General features: G+C 41.2%; 5 protein-coding genes across 6 annotated transcripts; 2 read left to right on the plus strand and 3 right to left on the minus strand.

The window, feature by feature from the left end:
- Positions 1 to 3,585: 3,585 nt before the first annotated feature.
- LOC103995859 (uncharacterized protein At4g26450) lies at positions 3,586 to 7,937 on the minus strand. The gene is made up of 4 exons (XM_065080777.1): positions 5,854 to 7,937; positions 5,530 to 5,716; positions 5,330 to 5,378; positions 3,586 to 3,928 (listed from the first exon to the last, which is right to left on the minus strand). Exons 1-4 carry the CDS (start codon positions 7,608 to 7,610, stop codon positions 3,876 to 3,878), a joined length of 2,046 nt encoding a protein of 681 aa, XP_064936849.1. The 5' UTR covers positions 7,611 to 7,937; the 3' UTR covers positions 3,586 to 3,875.
- Positions 7,938 to 10,466: 2,529 nt separating this feature from the next.
- On the minus strand, positions 10,467 to 12,178 carry LOC103995858 (uncharacterized). Its single transcript, XM_009416576.3, has 3 exons — positions 11,951 to 12,178; positions 11,272 to 11,868; positions 10,467 to 11,182 (listed from the first exon to the last, which is right to left on the minus strand). The coding sequence occupies exons 2-3, from the start codon at positions 11,855 to 11,857 to the stop codon at positions 10,572 to 10,574; spliced, it is 1,197 nt and encodes a 398-aa protein (XP_009414851.2). The 5' UTR covers positions 11,858 to 11,868; positions 11,951 to 12,178; the 3' UTR covers positions 10,467 to 10,571.
- Positions 12,179 to 13,873: 1,695 nt separating this feature from the next.
- Positions 13,874 to 15,486, minus strand: LOC135588582 (uncharacterized). Of its 2 annotated transcripts, XM_065080778.1 has the most exons (3): positions 14,909 to 15,480; positions 14,636 to 14,821; positions 13,874 to 14,553 (listed from the first exon to the last, which is right to left on the minus strand). In XM_065080778.1, the coding sequence occupies exons 1-3, from the start codon at positions 15,386 to 15,388 to the stop codon at positions 14,269 to 14,271; spliced, it is 951 nt and encodes a 316-aa protein (XP_064936850.1). In that variant the 5' UTR covers positions 15,389 to 15,480; the 3' UTR covers positions 13,874 to 14,268. The 2 variants fall into 2 exon arrangements, with proteins under 2 accessions (XP_064936850.1, XP_064936851.1); XM_065080779.1 differs by lacking the exon at positions 14,636 to 14,821 and having other exon boundaries at positions 14,909 to 15,486.
- Positions 15,487 to 16,629: 1,143 nt separating this feature from the next.
- Positions 16,630 to 18,674, plus strand: LOC135589216 (PI-PLC X domain-containing protein At5g67130-like). The gene is made up of 7 exons (XM_065081501.1): positions 16,630 to 16,809; positions 16,877 to 16,942; positions 17,027 to 17,149; positions 17,255 to 17,392; positions 17,804 to 17,902; positions 17,981 to 18,284; positions 18,367 to 18,674. Exons 1-7 carry the CDS (start codon positions 16,804 to 16,806, stop codon positions 18,672 to 18,674), a joined length of 1,044 nt encoding a protein of 347 aa, XP_064937573.1. The 5' UTR covers positions 16,630 to 16,803.
- A 746-nt stretch (positions 18,675 to 19,420) lies between these two features.
- On the plus strand, positions 19,421 to 23,145 carry LOC135588583 (uncharacterized). The gene is made up of 4 exons (XM_065080780.1): positions 19,421 to 19,783; positions 19,864 to 20,009; positions 20,306 to 20,424; positions 22,749 to 23,145. The coding sequence occupies exons 1-4, from the start codon at positions 19,563 to 19,565 to the stop codon at positions 22,848 to 22,850; spliced, it is 588 nt and encodes a 195-aa protein (XP_064936852.1). The 5' UTR covers positions 19,421 to 19,562; the 3' UTR covers positions 22,851 to 23,145.
- The last annotated feature ends 969 nt before the right edge of the window (positions 23,146 to 24,114 follow it).

The raw sequence follows: 24,114 nt of genomic DNA on the forward strand, positions 1-24,114 counted from the left end.
GAGGAGTGCAATAATATTACATAACTCTTACAATAAACAATTAGCATCTGAACTTCCAAAAGCCAAAACTTTAGTAGACCTCAATAACTCGGAAGCAGTTTCACTTTATTATAACAAACTTTTTTACTGCAAACGGTCCTGATAAAAAAATTTAAAAAGATAAAGAACTAACTACCAATAGCTCACAATGTCTCTAATGGAAGATTCCTTCAAGAATTGACCAACAAAACCTTTGAATATGCAAAAGATGACATTTATATTCTTGACACAGAACCGTTATTTTCCTCAAAATGAGAATAAACAAGTCATATTTTTACCATTCTAGCAAGCAAGAAAGTCTACGGTTATTATGAATTCAGATGCTCCGGTTTACAGCAAAACATAGATTACACCTATATTCTCGCTAATGTACATGACATACTTGCACTGAAGATGGTCCTCTAGATTATTTTGCAACTAAAGACCAAATATAATACAGAGATGACACTAAGAACATTATTGTAAAGAAACATGTCCACTTTTTCTTCAATTTCCAAAAATTAAAAAAAAAAAGATAGCTTCTTCTATGTTCACAGATCGCTTGCCACTATTGGCAGCATCACAAGTTATTCTATGATATGAAGTTAGTTAATGGGGGGAAGCAGTTTCATGATTAACCTCCACTAATTTCAGGTGAAAATGCCAACCAAAGCAACAACAATTAAAGCATAACAATCATGTTTATACATAAGCTTTAAAGACAACTATAATCAAAAATCAAGTTTCAAGTCCTGATTCATCTAATCTCACCTTTTCTCATGTCATACCTGCTATACAATGTAATTGTCTTTTGATGGCTTTGAAGAAGAATGCTTGATGGCACAATGACCATCATGACAAGAAGTCTGACAACAGCAGGCTTTCAGATGAGGTAATTTGTCTCGCTGCTGTGATGAAATACAACAGATCCAACTGCTGAATTGCTCACCAGCAGATAAAAGTAGGGGCAGGGAGGAGAGAAAGATGGGTTGAGTAATTTTGTTGTATTAAGTCACATTAAAATTATAAAAAGAAAACAAATGCAGGGTCATGTGACAAATAAGAAGGAAACATAGAAAAATCAGGAAATAGATGAACATAAAGAACATGCTAAGAAAACCCAGCATTATTTTTTTGCATTTTAAATTTATCTTTTATCTAAGGAACAGATACTCCTTAAAACAAAATTACATGCAATTCAGACACTTTTTGTTAATTAGGATTCTGAAAAGAAAGGGAGAAAAATCACTAATCAGCCTATAGTAGGCACCCAAAAAAGCCTGCAGGTTGCATTTTGTAAGAGTTTGGTTCCAAATGAAAAACTATCAATAGGTCTCTTGAACCAAGCTCAAATCAAAATAAAGCTGGTCAAGAAGGGTGATAAAGTATCTTCTTCCTCCTCATAACTGGTATGTGTTAGAATTTACATTACTTGTTCTTTCATTGTTTCGACTGAAATTTTAGTGAATTAAGTATGTTAAATTGAATCCTCCCCCTTTATTTTGTCCCCCTTTTTTACCTTTCATCAACTCTCTTCTCAAATTCTTAAGCCTACCACCCTTTAGGTTGTTCTAAATCACTACCCTTGAATTGATTAAATCAACCACTACCATTGAGTTCATAAAAACTATGAACCCACATCCAATCCAAGTCTATTTCCCAAAGAAAACTATTTCACCTTTGGCTATTGAGTAATGCTAAGAGCAAACAGCCTGGTAAGCCAAGCTTCTCTATCTTTGCCTTCAAATACTATCAATCCTTTCTAGGTAGATTGCCTAGGCAACATTCACGCTCAATAGATGTAGGAATGTCCTCTGCAAGAACTATTTGCCTTTCAGGTTAATTATGCACCATGTCTGACTTTCCATTGTAGAAACATATAACAATTGGTCTTGTGAAACATCCAAGTTCTGCTTCAATTTCTAAAGCAACATGGTACAACTAAGAACAATGGTCAAATGTGTGATCCTAGACCACTTCCTTCAGCCGAACCATGTGTTTAGGTACCGACAGCTCTTCATGGAATATAAACGTTCTTGTTGCCAGCTCATGAATCTTATCGGTTGAGGCTTCAATTAACCAATCCTCTTCGACAATTTACCAAACCTTAGACATAATTATCCATCATAACAAAAAAGAAATGTCTACCACATCAAATTCTTCTACTCTGTCCGAATAACATTCTCTTAAGTCTTACCCTTTCTTCTGTTATCATCCTGTTGCTTTGTTACCATGTATATGTCCTTAAGTTGGTCCCATTCCTGTATGGATCTGGGCAATTTAGTTGGCACAAAATAATACCTCTGGTGAACCCTTACACTAGTTCAGCAAATTGATTCCAGGATCATTGGTTTTATCCTGAATTGGTCCAATCAGCTCGAGAAGTTTAGCACAGTATGGGAACAACTCATTGACACTTCAGATGCTAATTGTTAGATGGCTTCTTCAATGAAGGTGGACGGTGATATTATTTATAAGAGATTCACCTCTCCATATGGCTGCCAAAAATGGAGGAGGTACTCAGTTATTCTTTTTTTAAAGAGAAAAAAGCAAATAAAACAGGGTTAAGAACACAATAAAAAAACATGCATGTACTACTGATCAGCATGTCAACATCAAGGATTTTTGTATATGTCATGGTACACAATGAAGGCAGATTTAGAAAAATATAATCATCTTCAGAAGGCTAGATTTCAGTAATGTCATAAAAAAACTACATTTTAGTAATCTTTAGGCATAAATTTTATATATGACAATAAGTAGCTCCTGATGATCTTTGTCTGATGTTTCCATATATGATACATGATTAGCCAGAGCTAGACTATTAGAGTTTCTTTTCACAAGTAATCAAAGATGAAAATAGAAAGTTGGAAATTTTGGTGAAATTCAAAATTCATAAATTGAACATTTAGGGGATTTTATCTAGAAAATTGAGTAGTTTTTCTTGAACTTTCTGTTGTAGTTTCAAAAGTTGAGGAAAATAACAAGCTTTAAGTATTTTTATTTTTAATTTTAATTTTTCCCCAAATTTAGGTTCCTTTAATATTTTAATTATTTTTATCTCAAATCTGATGTTTTTATTACACATTGTCCAATTTGACAAACCTAATGCAACACAAATCTTTATATCCTTGAGCATTCAATCCAGTAAAAGACTTGGTTCAAATTTCATGGACCTTTCTAACAGCAATAAAAAGTTCCATTCACTCTTCATTATATGGTTTCGCATGCCAATTCTTTGAACACTAGTCGTCCACTTCTTTACAAAATTTTCATACTTGTGTCGTCTCATTCTCACTTCCTTTCCCTGGAAAGCCAAGAGGCAACCTCTAGAATTTCTAATTTATCTTGATAAAATATACTAGAAATCGAACTTAGATGTGTTACAAGGATCTACCAACTGCAAGCCAATCTAGCACTAAACATAAGATTAGTGGGAAAAAGAACATCTGGAAATATAATGAGATAAAACATCAACTGATAATGATACTTCAGCAACATTAGCTACATAGAGCACAATTAAGTTAATCAATGTTAACCTTCATCATCAAACAATAGACTATTGAATTAGATGAAAGCCTCTCCTCAAACAGGCAAACAGAAGTTACTGAACAAGGTACAAAACAACCATTCTCACAAGGTAAGGACAAAGTTAATGGCAGGAATTTAAAGCAGCAGACAACAAAAGCAGAACACAACTTTGTGACATGTGGTTTAGATACTGGACACAGCAACTGATAGTTGATACATCAATGTGCTATTTATTGTCTAAAATCCTAGATGTTTGAAATCCAGATACTGGCTGGAGGATAAGTAATAAGCAGCCTTACTTAAATTGCCACAACACAGTTAAAGGTTCAAAAGAACTTCTCGTAATCTTGTGTTGGCTGGTCCCAGACCTCCATGAATCCTACAAGTGAAAAATATTGTTAAAATTATAAAACAAAATGTTGTGTAGCAAACATTTAAAACAAACTTGGAGAACTATCTAATATGCTTCAATATCCAAACTTAATCATTCATGTAAAGCAATTTGCAATGAATACAACCACACATCAGATGAATCCTCAAGCAAAAAGAGAGAGAATAAATAATAAAGTACAACAGTAAATACACTCCGTTTTCACTAGCTTATTACCGTAACAAGTACTTCGAAACCATTATGAATTGAGCTTGGAAATGTTTGTGCCAATATGCAAATTCAGCCTAACCCAATTCAGATGATCTGGCATACCTAGTGTTCTGATGTGAACATACTTGGACATGTTTTTGGCATGGCTTATCTTTACAACATTTGACATAGGTTTTCAAATGACAAGAATTTTGAAAATTGCCTAGTATACGAGACTCTATACCAAGGTTGGGTCTAGGGACCCCTCAAGCTGCTATTTTCATGAAACGTGGTCACCTGGTTGTGAAAAGAGCAACCTCACTGTAATCCATGACCCAACCTCACAATTGATTCCTACTAAGATACTGTACACAGATAGTGAACCAGAATTTGACAGCATTTAGTTGCACTCGTGTTAGTCTTGCATGTATTTAGTTAACATATGGGTTGTTTATGTACATGTACTAAAAGACTATTGCGAAGGAAACTGAACTTGAACTCAACCTTAGCAAGACTCTCCAGTTGAACTGCCCGCATCGACTATGTAACTGGCTAAGTCAAGGTGGGCTTCAGCTCCAATCATGACTATCCTACATGATTGGCCATTTGGACAGCCTCGTGCTGCTGTGTGTCGCTACAAGATGCATGTGACAAGGCTTACTTTCACTCAGATGGTAGGAAGATTAATATGCATGGCAGGCATTTGAGGTGTTCCAAGTTCAACCAGGATTTCTAGATGGATTAGGCAAGGCTCAAGATACAATTTCAGCACCTGGCACTTTCATATTTGGATTTGAAAGTGGAATCTAGCCCCAAGTCCCACTTAGCACTGGAACTGAGATGAAGGAAGACAGAGTAGGGGACTACTTCTCATTCCAAGTTTTTTCCCTAGCTTTTGTGTTGTACCAAAATGTTAGCTCTAATCTTATCTACTAAATTTAAATGGCTTTGCCTTCTATTTCATGAAAAGAAAAATCTCATGAACATCCAACAGTAGTAATAACTTTGAATTTTAATATGTTAAAGAACTTTCAAAATTCAAATGATTGCAAAAATAAAAAGTTAACTGCTAAGAAAAGACTAATTTTGTGGGGGGGTGAACAAAAAATAGCAGTGAATTAATTGCACTAATCAAAGTTAACTTCTGAAAAATGATAATTTGTATAGAAAACAACAAAAACTGCAGCAAATAATACAAACCTATATCTCCAAGAGATCCATATATTGAATCATCAACACCAGGAAACCCCTAAAAACAGACAAAAAAGAAAAAAAATAGCAGATTTATATTTGTAACAGGATTATATGAAAGAACAGAAAGATTTTCTTCAAGAGACTAACTAGCAGAAGAAGAATTTAATCTGAAGAACAGGATTTCTGTTAACAAGCCATGCATATACCTCAGCACCATGAAGATCAATTCCAACTTGAAGGTTATTAAGGTCTGCTTGTACTGATGGGCTGCATGACATATCAGCTCCCAGGTAGTCAGAAATGGCTAGACTGTAGCTGTCCTGAATGACAGGAAGGTCATCTGAATGTGTTGTGTGGTTCATAACATTCTCTACAGGATATATCAATTCGTTCCTGCTTTATTACCACATCAGGAATAACTCATCTAGTGAGGGAAGAGCACAAATATTAAGGTCTAATAAATTCAAGAACAAATGGCATAGAAATATCAAACATTCCACAAATTGACCAGCTATACGAAAAAAACTTACTTGGCCTTCGAAGGATTACAGGCATTCACTTCAATTGGAGAATCGTCTTCCAAATCAATTACTGGAATCACTTTGTCATCACCTGAAAGACGGTTGAAGTCATAAGTAACTTTGGCCTTGCTATTTATCGACAGGCCAAAATCAACCGAAAGTTGTTTCTCAGTTTCCAGAGGAGGAGCTGAAATATTACAATCATTCAAAAGAGGATCACTGGGAATCTCAGTTATCTCAGGAGCTTCCATTAGGTTCAGATCACAGATTTTAAATGAAGTTGGTTGGTTTTGCTTTACATCTTCCATCTCCATGAATGATTGAGCTTCAACTTTTGGAGGTAAATTGGCAGTGACTTGTTTCAATTGATCGATTGCCTCCATTTCTACACTCTGAGGTGGCATCTCCATGAACAGGCTAGCCTGAGTTTGTCTAGAGCCATCAAGCTGAGAGAATTGATTTTGCTGAGATGCAGTAGGCGAAGATGAGTTAATTTGTTTCTCAAGTTCCTCCTCTTGACTCACATGATTAGCAAACTTATCCTCCTTCCCTACATCTACCATCATAGCAGATGATGTTGAACGCAGGAGGTTCATCTGTGGCTCACAGGGAGACTCTATTGTTTCTTTAGAGGATTTGATATCAACATCACCAGAATTAGCTTGTTCTTCACATTTCAAACGGTCAGAGTGATCCACATGCGATTCTTTTAAGAAGCCATCAGTTGGAACATCATCTATAACCATCTCAAAATCTCCTTTAGGAACAACTTCAATCTTGTTTCCACCATCAGTACTGAGGCAATGGTCATCTGTAGGACCTTTATGTGACAGTGATGACCGCGGTCGCGTTGGCACTTTTGGAAAACCACTGAGCTTCAATAGATCACTGCCATCATTGCTGACAGAGGAGACGCCTTCCTCGACTCCATCAGGCTTCACGGTTGAGTACTCTTCCGTGGAAATCTTTTTCTCTAACTCATCATGCTTACCACTCTTAACTCCTCCAGCTTCTGAATTTGAAGCCAACACTTCGTCTGCCCCTTTGTTCTCATCGGCATCCACTTCCGCGGGAACATCCTTCCTGGTACTGTTTGAGCTCGCCTTCGATCCAGCATCATCAAGCTCTGAACCCGATTCACCCACCACTTCTCCCTTCGAGTGCTGTTCATTTTCAGCGATACTGCTTCCCACTTCCTCGTACCCACTTAGCCGATCTCTACGATACCCAGGGGCAAAGTCATCGTTGTCCTCTTCCATACTATCAGAATAGTCTCTGCTTCGTTCGTTCCACGGCCCGTTTCTTTTCCTCTCTCTACCCCAATCCGGACCATCATACCCTCTGTTATAGAACCCTGATCTTTTCCTGCCTCTACCATTCTTCCTTGACCCCATTCGATCGTAGTCGTCGTTGAATCTTTTCCTTCCATACCCAACATCGGAACCCGCGTCCCCCAGCCGGGCAAGGGCCGAGGTCCTGCCTACGCTAAACGGCGGAGGAGCAGATGGGTTCTCCCGGCCCTGGCCTCTGAATTCTTGAAGGCCGCTCTTGGACATGGTACTGGGGAGCGAGCTCGCGGGAAGCACGCCCTTGGACACCAGGTACTCGGCCGCAAGCCGGCCAGCCTCCATTAGGATCTCCATTTTGCTTGCAGGAGGGCTTTGGGGCTTCGAGTAACTGCGGCTGAAGCCGCCACGACTACGATTACGACCGAACGGCGAACCCGGCCGGAAACCATCCCTGGGGTTCCGATACTTGGGCTGCATTTTTCTCGGTTCTTGTACCAATCACTTGCAGAACAAATAAGAAAGTGATGGATCGATCTCCCAATGACGAGCTCCGAGCTATTAAACAATTAGAGCTCAAGAAAAGCCCTAGTTCGCAGAACGAATCAACCGTCGCTGGGCTCCAATCCGAAGGACTCACCGATTTGGTTGGATCAAAAAACCAAATAGACGCCGAAAACCCATGAATCCCGCGTAGAACCGCTCAAGATTCAGCTGGATGGTCCGGGGAAAAGGTCAAAAAAACCCTAAAATTCGACCTCCGATCGTTCCGAGTCCGGTCTCCGATCGAAGCCCCACCAATATCGAATGAACCGAGGAAGGGAGTTAGCATACGCCTCGGGAGAGGATAAGTAATCCTAGGCCGACAAGGTGTCATGACAAAACTCTCTTACTCTTTCCGGCCAACGCGTTCGATTACCTGCCTTATAATTGGACAAATAAAAGTGAGCATCGTGAGAGAGCGAGAACAACTCAACGACCTACCGGTTTTCCTGGCGCAGATACGTATCAAAGGAAGGGTGGAAAGCATACGCAAAGACTGTTTCATCCCACACGTCATGTCAACAACAACAACAACAAAAGAAAAATCGCCTTATTTGGATTTTTTTTATAGTCGTTTTTGTGTTTCCATGTCATAAAATCAATTTCTAAATAAAGATAAACTTTATTTAATCTCGGTTGAGTTGATTGGATCGTCAATTTTGTTAAGTTGAAATCACTATTTAAAATTTTAAATTAAAATTAATAAATAAAAAATTTTAATTTTTATAAATTATATTAATTTTATATCTAAGTTGAGTCGAGATATTACAAATTCTACATAATCTAATTATAACCTGATGTATGTGAGGTATAATATTATGTCGTGACGAATCGTATATAATTAATTATATAATTATTAAAATATTTTAATAAAAAAAATATTATATCATTTAAAATTTTCTAATATGGTAAGAAAAAGCCTTGTAGAAGAACATATCTCCATGATTCACATACATTTGCTTAAGCAGAAATGGACTTCCTTTTTAATCTCACTGACGAAATCATCATGATTTAATTTATATTATAAGTCCCCTCATCCAACCAACTCCCAGTTTATATCCAGCAAGCTATAGTAAAATTCAAGATAACCCTTTGTGAATATTATAAAAATAAAAAAAAATAAAAAAAAATAAATTGAAATAAGAAATTGATTCGATGAGAAATATTTCGGATGATACAAGAAGCTGCAATGACCATATAGGATTACAGTTCGGATGATGCTAAGGCCATTGACTAATCGTGGACTCTCCTGCAAATGCCGGATTAGACATGATAAGATATTATTTTTATCTCGATTGATCCACGATCGATCGAGATAAAAATAATATCTTATCATGTCTAATCGGTTGATCCACGATCGACCTCTAGCACCATTACAAACATAGGCTCTCAGGACATGGACTAGACACCATGTCGGATACACCCCTACATATTATGTACAAGAGTCGCCTTCCTCCTACACCGAGCCGAAGCCCGTATAGAGAGGCATCCTCTCAGCAACTCCCGTTCCAAAAAGCTCGAGACGACGCCGCATAGTATCATTTCACGTATATCGAGTGACAATCACACGAAGGTACGAACTTACCGGGGGGTCGATCGCCATGTCAAATCCATATACGATCGATCGTTGGTTAACAGTATAAAAGTCCCTTACCGACATCTGACCGGAGAGGAGAGAAAACAAAGGACAAACCATTAACTTAATCTACGAGGGACCCAAGTTGGGAATCCCGAGTCTATGTGCAAGAACGTGGCCACTCCCAAGCCAGCTCAATCCTATGTTGGAGATGCGGCCACCCCGACCTCTGATCCAGCCCGACCTTGATATCTCCAATCGATCGAGACACACACTATCGAACCTTAACGACTCTGGACATCGACTCGTGGATCAAGCCGTGCTGATTTTTCGACAAGTGAGTTCATTAACAGAGACTTAGTTCACTAACAGAAACTTTTCATGTGCTATAAGTAAAAACTACTTATGTGTCTCATTTCTCATTATGCAGCATTCAAGCCGTGTCTTTGATTTCAGAAGGTGCGTTTATTGTGAACATGTTCATCCTCAGGTTGTATTATTCTGTTTCTATATAATCCGATAATGTGATGATATTACCAAAAATAAAATCCCTGAATACCTTTTAATTATATATTTATTTAAGAGAAATATTCATTCTAAATGTTGGTGAAGACCATGGCCTCTGTAGCACCAGCAAATTTGGGTCCAACAAAACCAAAGCTTGCACACATTGAGCTGTCCCATACACGGAGCTCTCAGACCATGCATGTCTTTTAACCATGTCACAGCTCCTTTTACCCAGCCAGATTAGCAGCGCACAGTATGCAGCCTGTTCTTTGACTTCTTTATCAGATGATTCCCCGCTTTGTTTCACTTTCTCTGAAACAAGCTGCAGCAATGGAGTCACTGTTTGTACCATAAATTAGATGAGCACAGTTGTTCGGTCGAACAGAGGGGCAGAGACAAGACAAACGAGTTGGATGTCTGTCTGATACTTTTTTGTTGGCCTCTGCTTTATCTCCACCAACACACAAGTAGAACTACTGTTCAGATGAAGACACTTAGAAAGCCACATCCGTCAAATGCTTCTCCGACCAATCTCTCTCTATATTTGAGGTTCTTTTAATGCTACACAACACCAACAAAATTAGATTTCTGTTCCTATTTCACGATTATTTGGTCAGTTGTGTCACCAGAGTCATCTCCATATATAATTACTGACGAAGAAAGCTGCCTATCGAGATAGGTAGCAGCAGAACAATGAATCCACATAAAGAAGCAGAACTTGCAATGATGATGACACCAGAAACCTCTAGACATCACAACACAAAATGCACGAGACAATGAATCCAAGCAAAGAACCATGACATACAGTGATGACACTAAAAACCTGTATATATCACCACGAAACATGGCAATATGGCTTTGGGGCTGAACACAAACAGCTCATCTATGTTGGAGTACGTTCCTGCAGAACCCGCAACCGAGTCGAACTCATCGACGGCATCTTGGCTCTTCTTCTTCACCCGCCCCGCGATCACCCTGCAAACCAGCATCGCTCTCTTCTCCTCGTCCGACGAGCTTACGCGAGCCATGTCATGCGCCCTCCCGCTGGTCGCCATGGTTTGGACCTTCCCGGCCTCATCGAGCTTGAACCCGTCTCGGATGATGCTGCACACGTTGCAGCGTTCCATCGACTGACACAGATTGGTGGAGCCGTTGAAGCCAAGGGAACACGCGAGGGTGGTGCAGTGGAACCTCAGGAGCTCGTTCCCATCGGCGACGCACCTCGGATGCTTTTTGGCGAGCTTGTTGTCGGCTTTGGTCTTGATGGAGTCTCTGTAGTCTTCGAACCTTGTGATGGCCTTCGGGGTGTTGTGGACCTTCAGGATCCTGTCTATCTTGCAAACTGGAGTTTGATTCTTGAGCCAGCTTGACTGGAAAATGATCTCGATGATGTTTCTGCTGGTGTCCTCAGGACCCAATTCTGATACTGTTGCAGAGAAAGGAGAACGCAGAGGTCATACATCGTAGAGATTTGTGAGAAAAGGTGTAATGAAATGTAAAGAAGAGAGTTTTTACCTGCATGTCTGACCGCCTGGTGAAGCTCCAAAGACTCAGGCCTCACAAATATCTCCCCGCAGTGCGGGCAAGAACAGATTGAAACCCTCATGGAAGGATCCCTGGATGGTCCATTAATGGGATCAACCATCACATGACACTCGTAGCACCCAGAAAGCCTCCTGAGGTGCATTCCAGTAAGAGATCCTCCGACAGAAGAAGAGGATGATGATGAAGAAGACGCAGTAGCAGAGGCAACGATAGAGGCGGATGAATAAGAAGCGAAGGAAGTGGATATATCCCCACTGACATCCTTGCAAGGAGATCTCAGGGATCTGCTAGAAGTATTACAAGGATTCACTGCAGCGGCTGTGGTTGCTTCCTGACTCGTCTCACTCGTGCTGTCCCTCTTCTTGTCTTTCTTCCTCCCTCGTGCATCTCTCTGATCCTTACACGAGAATAAGTTTCTCAGGGCTCTCCAAGCAGGTGACTTCTTGGCTCTCCTCTGTTCTTGCTTCTTGCTTCTGTTGCTTCTCTTGAGCTTCCTCCTGGCTTCACCTGTCTCTGCCATCGCACAAGGGGCTTGGTTTCTTGTGGTTTCTCCCATGGAGAAGAGGCCTGAAGTGGTTCTACTCCCTTGGGATCAGATGGTATTTGTATTTTAGAGGGAAGTGTTGCTTGTATCGATCAAAATGCATACCTTGTGATGCTGCTTGCTGTGACAACTCTACAGGCAAAAGGAACAGTAGAATGTGAGGTCTGAGACCAGGAAATGATGGTCATTGGTCATGAGCCATGATAGCCTTCTTTTCTGCAAAGAAAGGGATCATGTGCTCACCTATTGCTGCATTAAACATGGGTAGCAACAAAAGATCTACAGTAAGCTTTTCTTCCTCAGAACTACTGTTTCTGCATCAGGACAGGCCATGGTTATCGTTCATCGATCACTCAGATTTAGGTCAATGAGCCCCCCAATCTTGCCTTCGAACAAGCAAAAGCAGCCCACGGTTTAAATCCAGAACGGCTAGTAAATTTGAATAGAGTGAGATGTGGTATTGTGCTGTCACCAAAGAGTAAGAAGTACACTTGTTGGGTTGTCATGCGGGGAAGATGGGAAGAGAGACCCAACTCCCAGCTGCCCCTTTGGCATGACTCCATTAACATTATGTCGTGCTCACCAGAGGACACAGCAGTCTCTGAACCCATTTATAGGACACAGGCATGTGGTCATCGGTCATGGTAAGGGAGATGAATGCGATCCCGGAGGTAGGGGATGAACATCGATGACAGAAACGTAATGGATAAGAGTTCAGTAAGGTCACCCGCAACGCGAGAATGCATCAGAAACATGTGAATAGCTGAGAACAGGAACCGAAGGACATGGAAGTTCATCATCTGACAACAACAGGGTTGTCTTCCACCTTGGAAACCTTCATGGACTCCGGAAAACAGATGAAAGATACAGATTACTGGAAGCAAATGAGTAAAAGTTCTAGACGAGTAAAAATTCACAACTCAACTATGGTTTTACAACAGCGGTATATATTTGTGACACTTCATTTAGTAAGTGAGTAATAACTTATGATTGATTTATATGAGCCTGATGAATACATTATGATAATTTTGATTTAGATTAAACGAAATTATTGACTAATTAGCTCATTAAACTCGTAGATGGGACAAAAAAAACTCATGAGAGTCATCGAGTTATATTGCTTAAATATTTTGATCAATGATTCAGACCAAACGAAATTATTGACCAGTTAACTCATTCGGGATAGACAATTTATGTTCTAATTGATCGAACAAAATTATCTTCTCACCTAACTAGTTTTCTAATCAAAACTCCTTATTTTTAGGATTCTTAAACCAGCTTATCAGAAAAACAATGCAACATATTATAAAAATATTACAACATAATATTTATGTAAAATTTTATAAAATATTATGTTTATAGTATTTTTAAACTATGTTACATGTTATAGTTTATAGTGTTCTCAATAATACTAGAAAAACACTATAATACAGTATAAAATTATTCTAATATAATATATTTTAAATAATACTAAGACTATTATAAAGTAATACAAAAGTATTATAACAAAATATTTTTATATTATAGTATATTATTTTTCTTATATTACTGAAAATATAATAACATAATGTAAAAATACTATTATTTAGACCGAGAGTATAACAATTAGTCCCACCGAATAAGATTATTAATTTATAAATATCTTATGTTATTATATTTTATATATAATAACATAAGATATTTATATATTATAGTATATTTTATATATTATAGTATATTAAATAAGATTATTAATTTTATATATATATATATATATATATATATATAATAAGAAAATTGAAGTCGATGTCAGCTTAGTCTATTTCAGTTCCATCATATGAGGTTGGGCCGAGGAGATCCAACCACCTACCAATGAGAATAAAAAGAAAAAGCTTAATTCATGACATGTGCATTAAGTTGCACATGTGATGTTGTCACTTCCTATGCCTTTTAAAGTATATGGCACTTGGGATTCCTTCCCACTCTAATAATTTAACACTCATATGTGGGAAGGCTTCTTCTTCGATTCACATCACAAAAAACTAAATAAACAACAAAATGGTATTCCTTCTCGAGATTATTATTACTCCTCAGTATATTTTATTATCATTTGTTTTATATACCAAATACATAAGCTAGCAAAAATAATTCATACATCAACCCACATGACATGAATACCACCAAGTCTCAACTCGGTGTTACTTCCACCTCATTCGATATAGCCCTTGCCAACAAGTCACGGAACCTCAGCCCTGACCTCCTGCAGAGGAACAGCTCATGTCCCACAGCTGTCCTCCCATTCGAGGAAGGAGAGAGCAGCGGACTGGTAAATGTGAGCTCATCGGAGATCTGCAAGACTTTGACGATCCAAACTCGAAAGAAAGAAAGAAAGAAACTAATAGTAATTAAGCAACCATGAAGAAGCCTCCATCTACATTCGGCTCTCAGTTGTACTGGCAAGAGTTCTTGAGGGAGACTGGTGAGTTGAGCTTGGTCTGATCCATGAGGACCGAGCACTGGACGTTGTTGTAGAACTTGGGCTTCACCAGCTTCCCCAGCACGTACGCGCGTGACCTGATCGTGAAGCTCAGGGTCATGTTCACGGGCCCCGCGGTCTTGCCGCCGGTGCTGCTGAGACTCGGCCCTCCGCCGTAGAGCGGCACCTTGTTGCCCATCACCACCACGTTGACGTCCCTGCGGCTCTTCCTTGACTGGTAGAAACTTTTCATCTGCATAGAAGAAACACGTATAAGATGCATGAGCGAGAGAAGCGCGAAGAGAAAGGGGATGGGCGGTGGCGGTGGTGATTACGTCTCCGTTGGCCATTGTGAGTTGGTAGTAGTTGAGATATAATGGCGTGGAGGTCACGTGGACGCCGAAGAAGCTCCCGGTGTTGCGGTACGTGAACTTGACGGTCGAGTTCAGGGTCGACATGTCCGTCGGCACGAGCGACGCGTCGGTGCCGGCTTGGATTATGAAGTTCTCAAATTTGATGCTCTGTGTTCGAGCGAGGAATCAGCGATCGGTTTCTCTCCGACTCTAAAACGAGAATCAAAAGAACAGACATGAGGGGGAAGCGATCACCTTCATGACGATTTGAGGCTTCTGGTTCCGGCTGGCGCCCCACAGAATCAACGCGAAGAAAGAGAAGAGGACGAAGAAAGCGAGGACGAATCCGAGGACGTAGCACCTGCGAGGAATGCCCTTGTCGTCCGCCTCGCCGTCGAGCAGCCCTTCCTCCTCGATCACCGCGCACTCCTTCCACGCCTTGTCGCTCTTGCGGCGGCCGCCCCTTCCGGCCCCGTCATTCGGCAGGATCTTCCTGGAGCCGGGCTTCAGCGACCCGGAGAACCGGCTGGAGGAGGAGTCCCTGGAGTGGCGGCCGACGGACGAGTGGGAGTGCGGGGGGGAGTGGGCCGGGCTGAGGACGGGGCTGGAGTGGAACGACGTCGCCGTCTTTTCGCCGTCATGGGAGTCACGCGACGGGCTCTGTACGTAGTACACCGGCCGGGCGGGCGACGAGGGCGCGATGCTCGTGACCTCGGAGTCGGTCTTGGCGTGCATCTTTGGATCTCAGCAACCCACAATTGGCTCCTCCTCCTCCTTTCTCCTTTTATTTCTACCCTCCTCTTCGGTGGCCGGAGAAGTTTCCGCGTGCCAACGCTAGACTTTGTCGCTTTTTGTGCCTTACTGTGGGTTTTGGCATTAGTTTACAGTGGCAATGGTGTATTGGTAATTTAGTCTGTGTTCTTAGCTTCCGTCACCGCGGCGTGACACCCCACGTGCAGTTATTCGGTGACAGGTCACAGGTTAGCTGTATTCCTCCTTCCCCCCCATCCGCCCCACGAAACATTTTTCTTGTGACAGACAGCACATTATTTATTTGGTCTACGAGGAGATGATGTTTTGTTTTCCTTGTATTGCGACGGTGATCGAAGCATGTGAGCACTGCCGTAGATTGTGGAACTGATAGCAAGTGAATCGACGAACGCGATTGGAGTTGATTCTGCATACTATATGCGATGGAGTCAATGCTGCACATGAGAGCAGACTCGACCTTGTAGAGGGCCACTAACAGTGTCCGTTCACTTCTTTCCTTGCATGCCTGCATACACACACTGTCAATTGTCAATGCATGGGGAAATCAATTTCCCTCGTATTAGAATTGTTGATCATCGATCGAACAGTATCCCATTACAGGACGTGACAACTTGCAGGCATCAGCCACAGGCTGTAGGCAGCTGCAGGCCGCTGGCCTTCCTACAGCGGCCGTGGACTCGTAACAGTCCACGAAGCTGTGTCGCCACAGTCCGAGCACATGGCGAACCGCTCGCAGGCTTTACAGCTGCGCCAATAAAAGGCCGCCGGCGGAGAGTAGGCCCCGGCGACCGAGCCCGAAGGTTCTCCTCCTCTTCGGATTCACCGCGTTGTTCACCCGTGTCGGTCTTGCATGGTTCGATCAACGCATTGTTCAACCAACACAATGGAATTCTTTGTCCTCACTATATATATATATATATATATATATATATATATATATATATATATATACACGCATCAGAGTACACTCACGTGTAGTATCTACGCGACATAACCGTGTGTTTCTTTCCTTAAACGGGATTCCGAACCGTCCACCAACCGTGGTGTGTTGTGCTTGTACACTACCGGTTGGATACAATTGTATGGATCAACGTGTCATTGATTCGACTTCGCCCTATTCTGCTACATTTGGGACCAAACTCGTGCCCGTTAGTTCAAATTTTGTAGATCTCGGTAATGGGGTTGGCCACCCTCGTACGACATACATTATCTCATTACATGTTCTCTCCTCTGACATTTCTGTGACTCGGAAGACAAAAGCTGCAGTACGCCATCATCCTCCCAAAAACTCCATTCCTTCGCACTCCATCGTCTCCATTTCCGTCTTGCTCCGTAAGGGCAGAGAGAAGACTGTAATCCAGTAATCGTTGATCACAGTGATGCAGGTATGTTGTTATATCTCTGTTGTCGCTCAAATCTATCTTGGTTCAGAGCTTCAGCCCTCTACTGCAGCTGCTGCCACTGCTTTTGCTGCTACTGCTCCATTCACGCCTTCTTCCTTCGTCTTCTGCTGCTCAGGTTCTTTGCCACCCTCTTCTCTTCCGTCACCTTTCTTCATCTCTCCTCTTCACTTTGGGTTTTCTTCTGCTCCGTAACACACAGCTCGGTTCGATCTGCTTGTCCAACGGGAACTGCAACGCCGGGCTGCATTGCGAGACATGTCTGGCCAACGGCAACCTCCGGCCCAGGTGTACACGAATCCAGCCCTCTGATCCCAAATCGAAGGTCCTGATCTCCTCCCTCTTGCCGCCGCAGTTACTGATCCTTCGTTGCCACCCTTTACATGTTTGGCGATGGGTGACGAGTTCTTTCTCCTCTACTATGACACAGGGAAATGGGCTGCCGTTCAATAGATACGCGTGGCTGACGACTCACAACTCGTTCGCGCGACTCGGCCAGCAATCGCGCACCGGAACGCCCGTCATCGCCCCGGAGAACCAGCAGGACTCGGTCACCGGCCAGCTCAACGTAAGCGCCACTATCTTGCTTTGCTTTGACGGATGCGGTTCGTCATCAACCCGCTCTCCGGTGTCGCGCGTGGCCCGGAACCGCTCCCCCGTTGCCCGGTCGAAGCGCGTGGGACGAGTTCGTTCGTTCCACCGCTCAGACGTGCCAAAATGCTCGGCACGTAACATGGCATTTACCAGCGTTCTAATTAGATTAACAGCGTTCCACTAAGCAATTGCGTGATGCTGATACAAGTAATTTATATACAGAAAGCATGACCTATATATGAACCTAATTAGAACGTGCAGTGAATGCATTAAGCTCTTGTTCGGATGTGTTCTGCATGCATGACCTGTATGAATACTTCAGTTCTGCTTGCTATTGTTGCTAATGCATCTTCTGCTCATGCATACTGCACTCTTACCAATACAGAACGGTGTTAGGGGCTTAATGCTGGATATGTATGACTTTGAGAACGACATCTGGTTGTGCCATTCCTTCGGCGGCAACTGTTTCAACTTCACTGCCTTTGTAAGTTGTCGATGTCATAGAATTAAACCATTTTTTGTGCATTCATTATACTCATCATTAGAGATGATCCATGGCCAGCAACCTGCTATCGATGTGCTCAAGGAAATCCAGCTGTTTCTCGAAGCAAACCCTTCAGAAGTCATAACAATCTTTATCGAAGACTATGTCACATCCCCTAAGGGTCTCACAAAGGTCTTCAATGCTTCCGGACTGATGAAATATTGGTTCCCTGTTGAAAGAATGCCCAAGAATGGAGGAGACTGGCCACTGCTCGGTGACATGATAAGCAGGAACGAACGCCTGCTGGTGTTCACTTCTAAAGCTGCCAAAGAGGCCTCTGAAGGCATTGCGTACGAGTGGAGATACGTTGTGGAAAACCAATGTGAGGAATCATCACCCAACCCTTCGTCTTCTTCAGCAGCAGTCTTCTGTATCATTGGATGCTGGTGCTTGAAATTTTGCAGACGGAGATGGAGGAATGGAAGCAGGTTCTTGCCCGAACCGAGCCGAGTCATTGCCCATGAACGCGATGTCGAGATCTCTGGTTTTGATGAACCATTTCCCTTCCAATCCAGACATGGCAACAGCGTGCAAGCACAATTCTGCTCCTCTTGTGAGCATGCTGAGTACATGCCACGGTTCGTCGGCTAATCGCTGGCCCAACTTTATTGCTGTAGACTTCTATAAGGCAAGTGCTGCATGCCATTTATCGGGTTGGAAAGATCATTTAGTGGCTATCCCTAACCTCGTGATCTCTGTTCCAGAGGAGTGACGGAGGTGGAGCCCCTGAAGCTACAGATATAGCAAATGGGCACCTGGTTTGCGGATGCAACAGTATAGCCTACTGCAAAGTAAGTCACATCTCCTATTCACGATCAGGAACAGTGTCTGACGGTGATTGTGATCTAAGATCAAATCTACAGTGCCAAACGATACTAATATGTCTGCTGGAGCAGTAACTCTGTGTATCAGAGATAGCTAATTCCTCCATATCTTATTCCGCAGGTTAATGCTTCATTCGGGGTATGTGATGATCCAGCGAAGCCCGGGGCTGCAACAACTTCAGCTTCCTGCAGATTAAGCTCTCCAGCTCTTGCAAGTCAGCTCCAGTATTTATCGTTGCTAGCAATCGTGTTGGTCTCCATGGACCTGTGACTCTTTTGCGACCCATAAATCCTGTATTGCAGCATCACTGTTGCTTAATATGGTTTCGGCAACTTGTAAAAGACCGTAGGAAATTGATGGCTGCTACGAACACTATCAGAAAGTATTTATTGTCAATTGTTGTTGATCATAAAACACATGCAGATCACCAATCCAAATATATATCTGAATACAGATGTTTTGCTGTTGGTCTTATCTTATGCGATCAATAACTCGGCATCCGGACCGGTCGCCTTCTTTCGTACTCAAAGCGATCAAACCAAACCCGAATTGATCCGTCATCAACAGGGTTCCCGAATTTTGAAGCAAATCGAACGGTGATTTGTAGGAGTAACGCCGTTGCTTGCTCCGCCCTGTAGATCTTGGTCGGACCGGAGGCGGGACGCGTTTGCAGGCCGGTCATTGGAGTCAAGAGGCAAGCGACGAGAAAGAACCAAAGCCTCAGCAAAGGGAGTTGGGGGACGAGAGGGATAGTGAGAGGGGAGAGAGGTGAGGGATGGGGACGACGCTGCGGTATGCTATGGTGTGCTCGTCGAACCAGAACCGGAGCATGGAGGCGCACGCGCTCCTGAAGCGCCAGGGCTTCGACGTTTCTTCCTACGGGACTGGGGCGCACGTCAAGCTCCCCGGCCCCTCGCTGCGGGAGCCCAACGTCTACGACTTCGGCACCCCCTACAAGTTCATGCACGATGAACTCCGCCGCAAAGACCCCGACTTGTAAACGTCTCCCCTTCCCGCGCCCCCTCTCCTTACTCCCATCGCGAAGCCCTGATTTTGGATGTCGGTGTCGGGTGTAGGTACAAGCGAAATGGGATACTGCCGATGCTCAAGAGGAACCTCGGGGTCAAGAATGCGCCGCAGCGGTGGCAGGACAACGCTGCTGATGGCTGCTTCGACGTCGTTATGACCTTCGAGGAGAAGGTCTTCGATACCGTCATCGAAGGTCGGTCTTTCCTCTTTTCTCTGCTACGGCCGCCCTATTGCTTAAGAATTTAGGGTTAAGAGTTCAAAATTGCCGGATTTGGGGGTTTTCTTTACCTGAACATTGCAATTCATGATGATGCAACTGCAAGCACTACGCTAAGAATTACATTTTAATCTATCATGATTTTAACGAGCAATTGAACTATATCAGGGTTTTCGATTATCAATGCCTTTTGGCTTTAATGACAAATAATAAATGTGTATCGCTGTGCAACATATTAAAGTAGTCTTTTGCATTGTTTTATTGTCATACAGATCTTAATAATCGGGAACAGAAGGTGATAAGAAGTGTTCTGATAATCAACTTGGAAGTAAAAGATAACCATGAAGAAGCTGCCACTGGTGCCAAGCTCGCTTTAGATTTATGTCAAGATGTAAGTATCTTATGCACAGGTTTACATATCAAATGATCTATGCATGCTTATGTTGAACGCTACCAAAGATGTCCGGATGTTTGTATCTTTCTGTGTTGGATATACTCCTTTTGAAGTTTAATAAGTTCAGGTTCTCTATGTTGAGAGAGATTATGCAAGTCTCCTTTTGAAAATTATCCGTTCTCACATAAAATCTTCACTCAAGTATTCCCTTGTCATTCTTATCAAAATAAAAAATGGACAACCTGAATTCTGTATCCACTCGAGGACAAATGATATATTAGGGAACTTATACTAATGGGTTGTTGATTACCGAACTACTTTCGTTGAGGCAACCAGTACTATCTTTCTGAGGTCACAGTTAAATCTCATTTCACACTTCTAATTAGCCACTATATTATTCATTTTCTTTCAGAAAATTCTGGTTAAGTTTCCAATGAACCCAATTGCCTTTCTGGGGTCCCTGATAAGCTACCATATTCCATGTATAGAGTTATGTTTGTTTGAACTATATATAACTACAATCAAATATATAATTTCCAGATGTTTTGGCTTTTATTGAGTTAAAAGTTCTCACGTGTCAGTTTTCTGGCACTCATTATAAGTGTTCTTCCAGTTAAATAGGACTTCTTCATTGGTTGAGTGCATTTTGGCCTGTCTTTCCATGTTTTGTGATGTTTAGGATTGTTTGAGGCCTATTTCACACCTTATAATTGGACAAGTCTTTTAATAGACTGAACTGGCACTTTTAGATTGAAAATGACCAAATCAGTCATTTAACTTTGAGGTGTTGTTGTTTATATCATGACCATGACTGTGTACTTTTTGTTGGAGTTATTTTCTTTTTCTTTTTCCTTCTTCTTTCTGCTATGGCAGCAACTTGTTTGTGTTGACGAGCAGCATGCCAAAATCCATTCCACAAGTTAACCAAAAACCTTCGTACTTCAAGAACCTAAAACCATAAATTTAATTCATGACATTTTTATTATCAAGAGCGCATAAATATTCAACTATTGAGTGCATTTTACTATGTCAAAGTAGCTTGTCTTAATTTATTTTACACCTAATCCTAATCCTATTAGAAGGAGACCTTTTACTTATTCCACATAGATCCTTTCCTTATCCTAGTCAGAGAAGAGGTGCACATGATTAGGATATAAAGATGGAGCTGATAGTAACTTTGAGAAAAATTTCGACATTGCACAGAATCAACTAAAGAGTTTTGTTTATCTAAAAGAGAACTTCCTTTGGTACTTGTGATCTGTTCCATTGTGTATATGTAAGAAATGTATTGCATTTTACAATTCATTCCTAGTGGCCTGAATGACTCGGGTATTATGGAAGACATATTTAATTTATCATCTTTCTTTTTTTATTTATAGGAGTGAAACTGGACTAGTACTTCAGTCTATGAGACTGTTTAGACTGCTAAGGTTCATGGTTCCGTCAATAAATAGATCTGTAAGGATACTTTATACTTCGTCTTGTTTGTTGTTATAAAAGGAAAAAAATAATTTGAAGTAGACAATATTTTGCTATTTTAAGGAAGATTGGAGGGGGATAGGAAAGGCAAAAAGTAAAGAACCTTTTGAAAAATCATATTGAAAATTGGCCTGTTATTTAAACAAGTAGACCCATGTTGTCTTAAATAGAGAAGAAACATTCACAAAGTGGTTCAAACAAAATTTCTTTTTTCTCTTTTTTTTTTTGGGACAACATATAAATGTCTCTCTTACAAGACAAAAGTTTGCGAGTAATGTAGTCTTATATATACTTGACTATCGCCTCCAGAAGAATCCTTTTGGTTAAAATTTGCTTCTTAAAATAAATGAAAAAAACAATTCAATGAACTTACAAAGTGTCACTGTTGAAAGAGCTGCTAGAAATGCAAAAGTGGAGAAGAGCCTCTGAGAACCACAAAAATTGTCCAAAGATAAGCTAAAATATCAACATAAGAGATTCTTTTAATAAAAATGCCTCTGAAATCTTGTATCCATGTCTCTTTCATGTAAGCATGCCTGTACATTTGCCAGTTTCAAGTAATTTCAGGGAAAAAGTTGTTCTTGAGAACTTAGAACTGATTTTGGAAAGGAAGTGAAAAAATGTTTCTCCTTATGGGTTCAATGATAATTTTTTTTTACTTTTGCTTAGCTACCAGATGTTTCCTTACTATACGGGGAAAAGACTGCTTGATAACTGTTACCTTTTTTTGTATCGAAATCTGTTGCTTAGATTTTTTAAAATATTACTGATGCCTACATTTGAAAATGCCAAATGGAGATTTGCAATATTATTAAGCTAATAAGAGATATATGGTGGTGCAGATTGAATCTGCAGACTGCTGGGAGGATGCAATCGATGACATTGTTGTTGCATTTGAGAGACAACAGAAGCGAAAACTACTCTACACCATCTCATTCTATTAGATGTGTAGTGGGTCTATTAAACCTTCTGAAAGTGTATTAGGTTGGCCGAAATGAAAAGAAGATTAATCCTTATCTCTTGCCTAAATTTTGTTGGTTTTCATGTAGTAGAACATTCACAGCATGACCCCTTGGTCCGGTAGGGTTCAGGTAGACCGAGCTAGGTTACATCCAGCTACTTGTACAACAGACTGATACGGTTTCACTTGGCCTGGGGGGATGTGTTTGTACTTGTACTATTTTCTGTTCTTGGGATGACCCAATTATATAAAAGATTATCTTATAAGTTGCTATGAAATATGCATTAAAACAATATCTGGATGATTTATAGTTAAGACTTTTGTTCCAGAGGTTGAAATTGGTATGAACAGAGTTCTAGATCTAAATAATCAGGCAGAAAGCTGTATCTTTCCTCTATCTGCGAAAGGTTCGCTTGCCGACATGTTCCTCTATCTGCGAAAGGTTCGCTTGCCGACATGTTGGTGAGCTTTCGTTTATGTCATTCCCAAACACACAAATAAATTATTAGATGATGAAAATTCAGAAATCCCATCTTTTGAGACATGAGATTTTTTTTTTATAGACAACTTGCAAATTAGGTGGTAGATTTTTTGTATGTTTTTCGTGGTCCCTGTTCCACAGTTGACTATAAATTATTCTTTTTTGGGGATTAATATGTCAAAAGAAATTTTAACCATAGAGAACAGTGTTTATATTATTTGATTTAACAGGGAATTAGGATTCTATTCATTTTGCATGAATCCGATGAATGAATGGTCAAAAAAGGAAAAGAAATTAAATGTTCAAATCCATAAACGAAACGACATATCTAACACACAGTATGATCCGTTGGCGTCACGCTAGATTTTAATTAATCGATCGCTGTTACGGGATCCACTTGTTATTGTTAGGTGAGACGTGTCACGGGCACGATGATATTAAACGAACGGTTGAGATCGATCATCGATGATGATGATGATTCGGATCCTTACCCGAATCCGAAGACCCGAATGTGACCCAAGATGCCGGTGGATATTTCCTCGCCGACACTATCCGTTAGTCCATTATTTGTGGACGCTATCGTTGACGTGGAATACCCCACCCACCGTCGTCTTCCTGGGCCCCGCTTTATCAGATATATCGGTTCATAATTTCCACGGATTAGACCACGAAATATCTACCCTCTTTCATTTCCATTCACAAAAAAACGATCTCATAATAATTCGTCACGAATAACACGTAAATTCGACGTGTCTCTGGTCGTGTC

This window comes from Musa acuminata, chromosome BXJ1-8, assembly GCF_036884655.1.
Source record: "Musa acuminata AAA Group cultivar baxijiao chromosome BXJ1-8, Cavendish_Baxijiao_AAA, whole genome shotgun sequence".
In the NCBI taxonomy this organism is placed as follows: domain Eukaryota; kingdom Viridiplantae; phylum Streptophyta; class Magnoliopsida; order Zingiberales; family Musaceae; genus Musa; species Musa acuminata.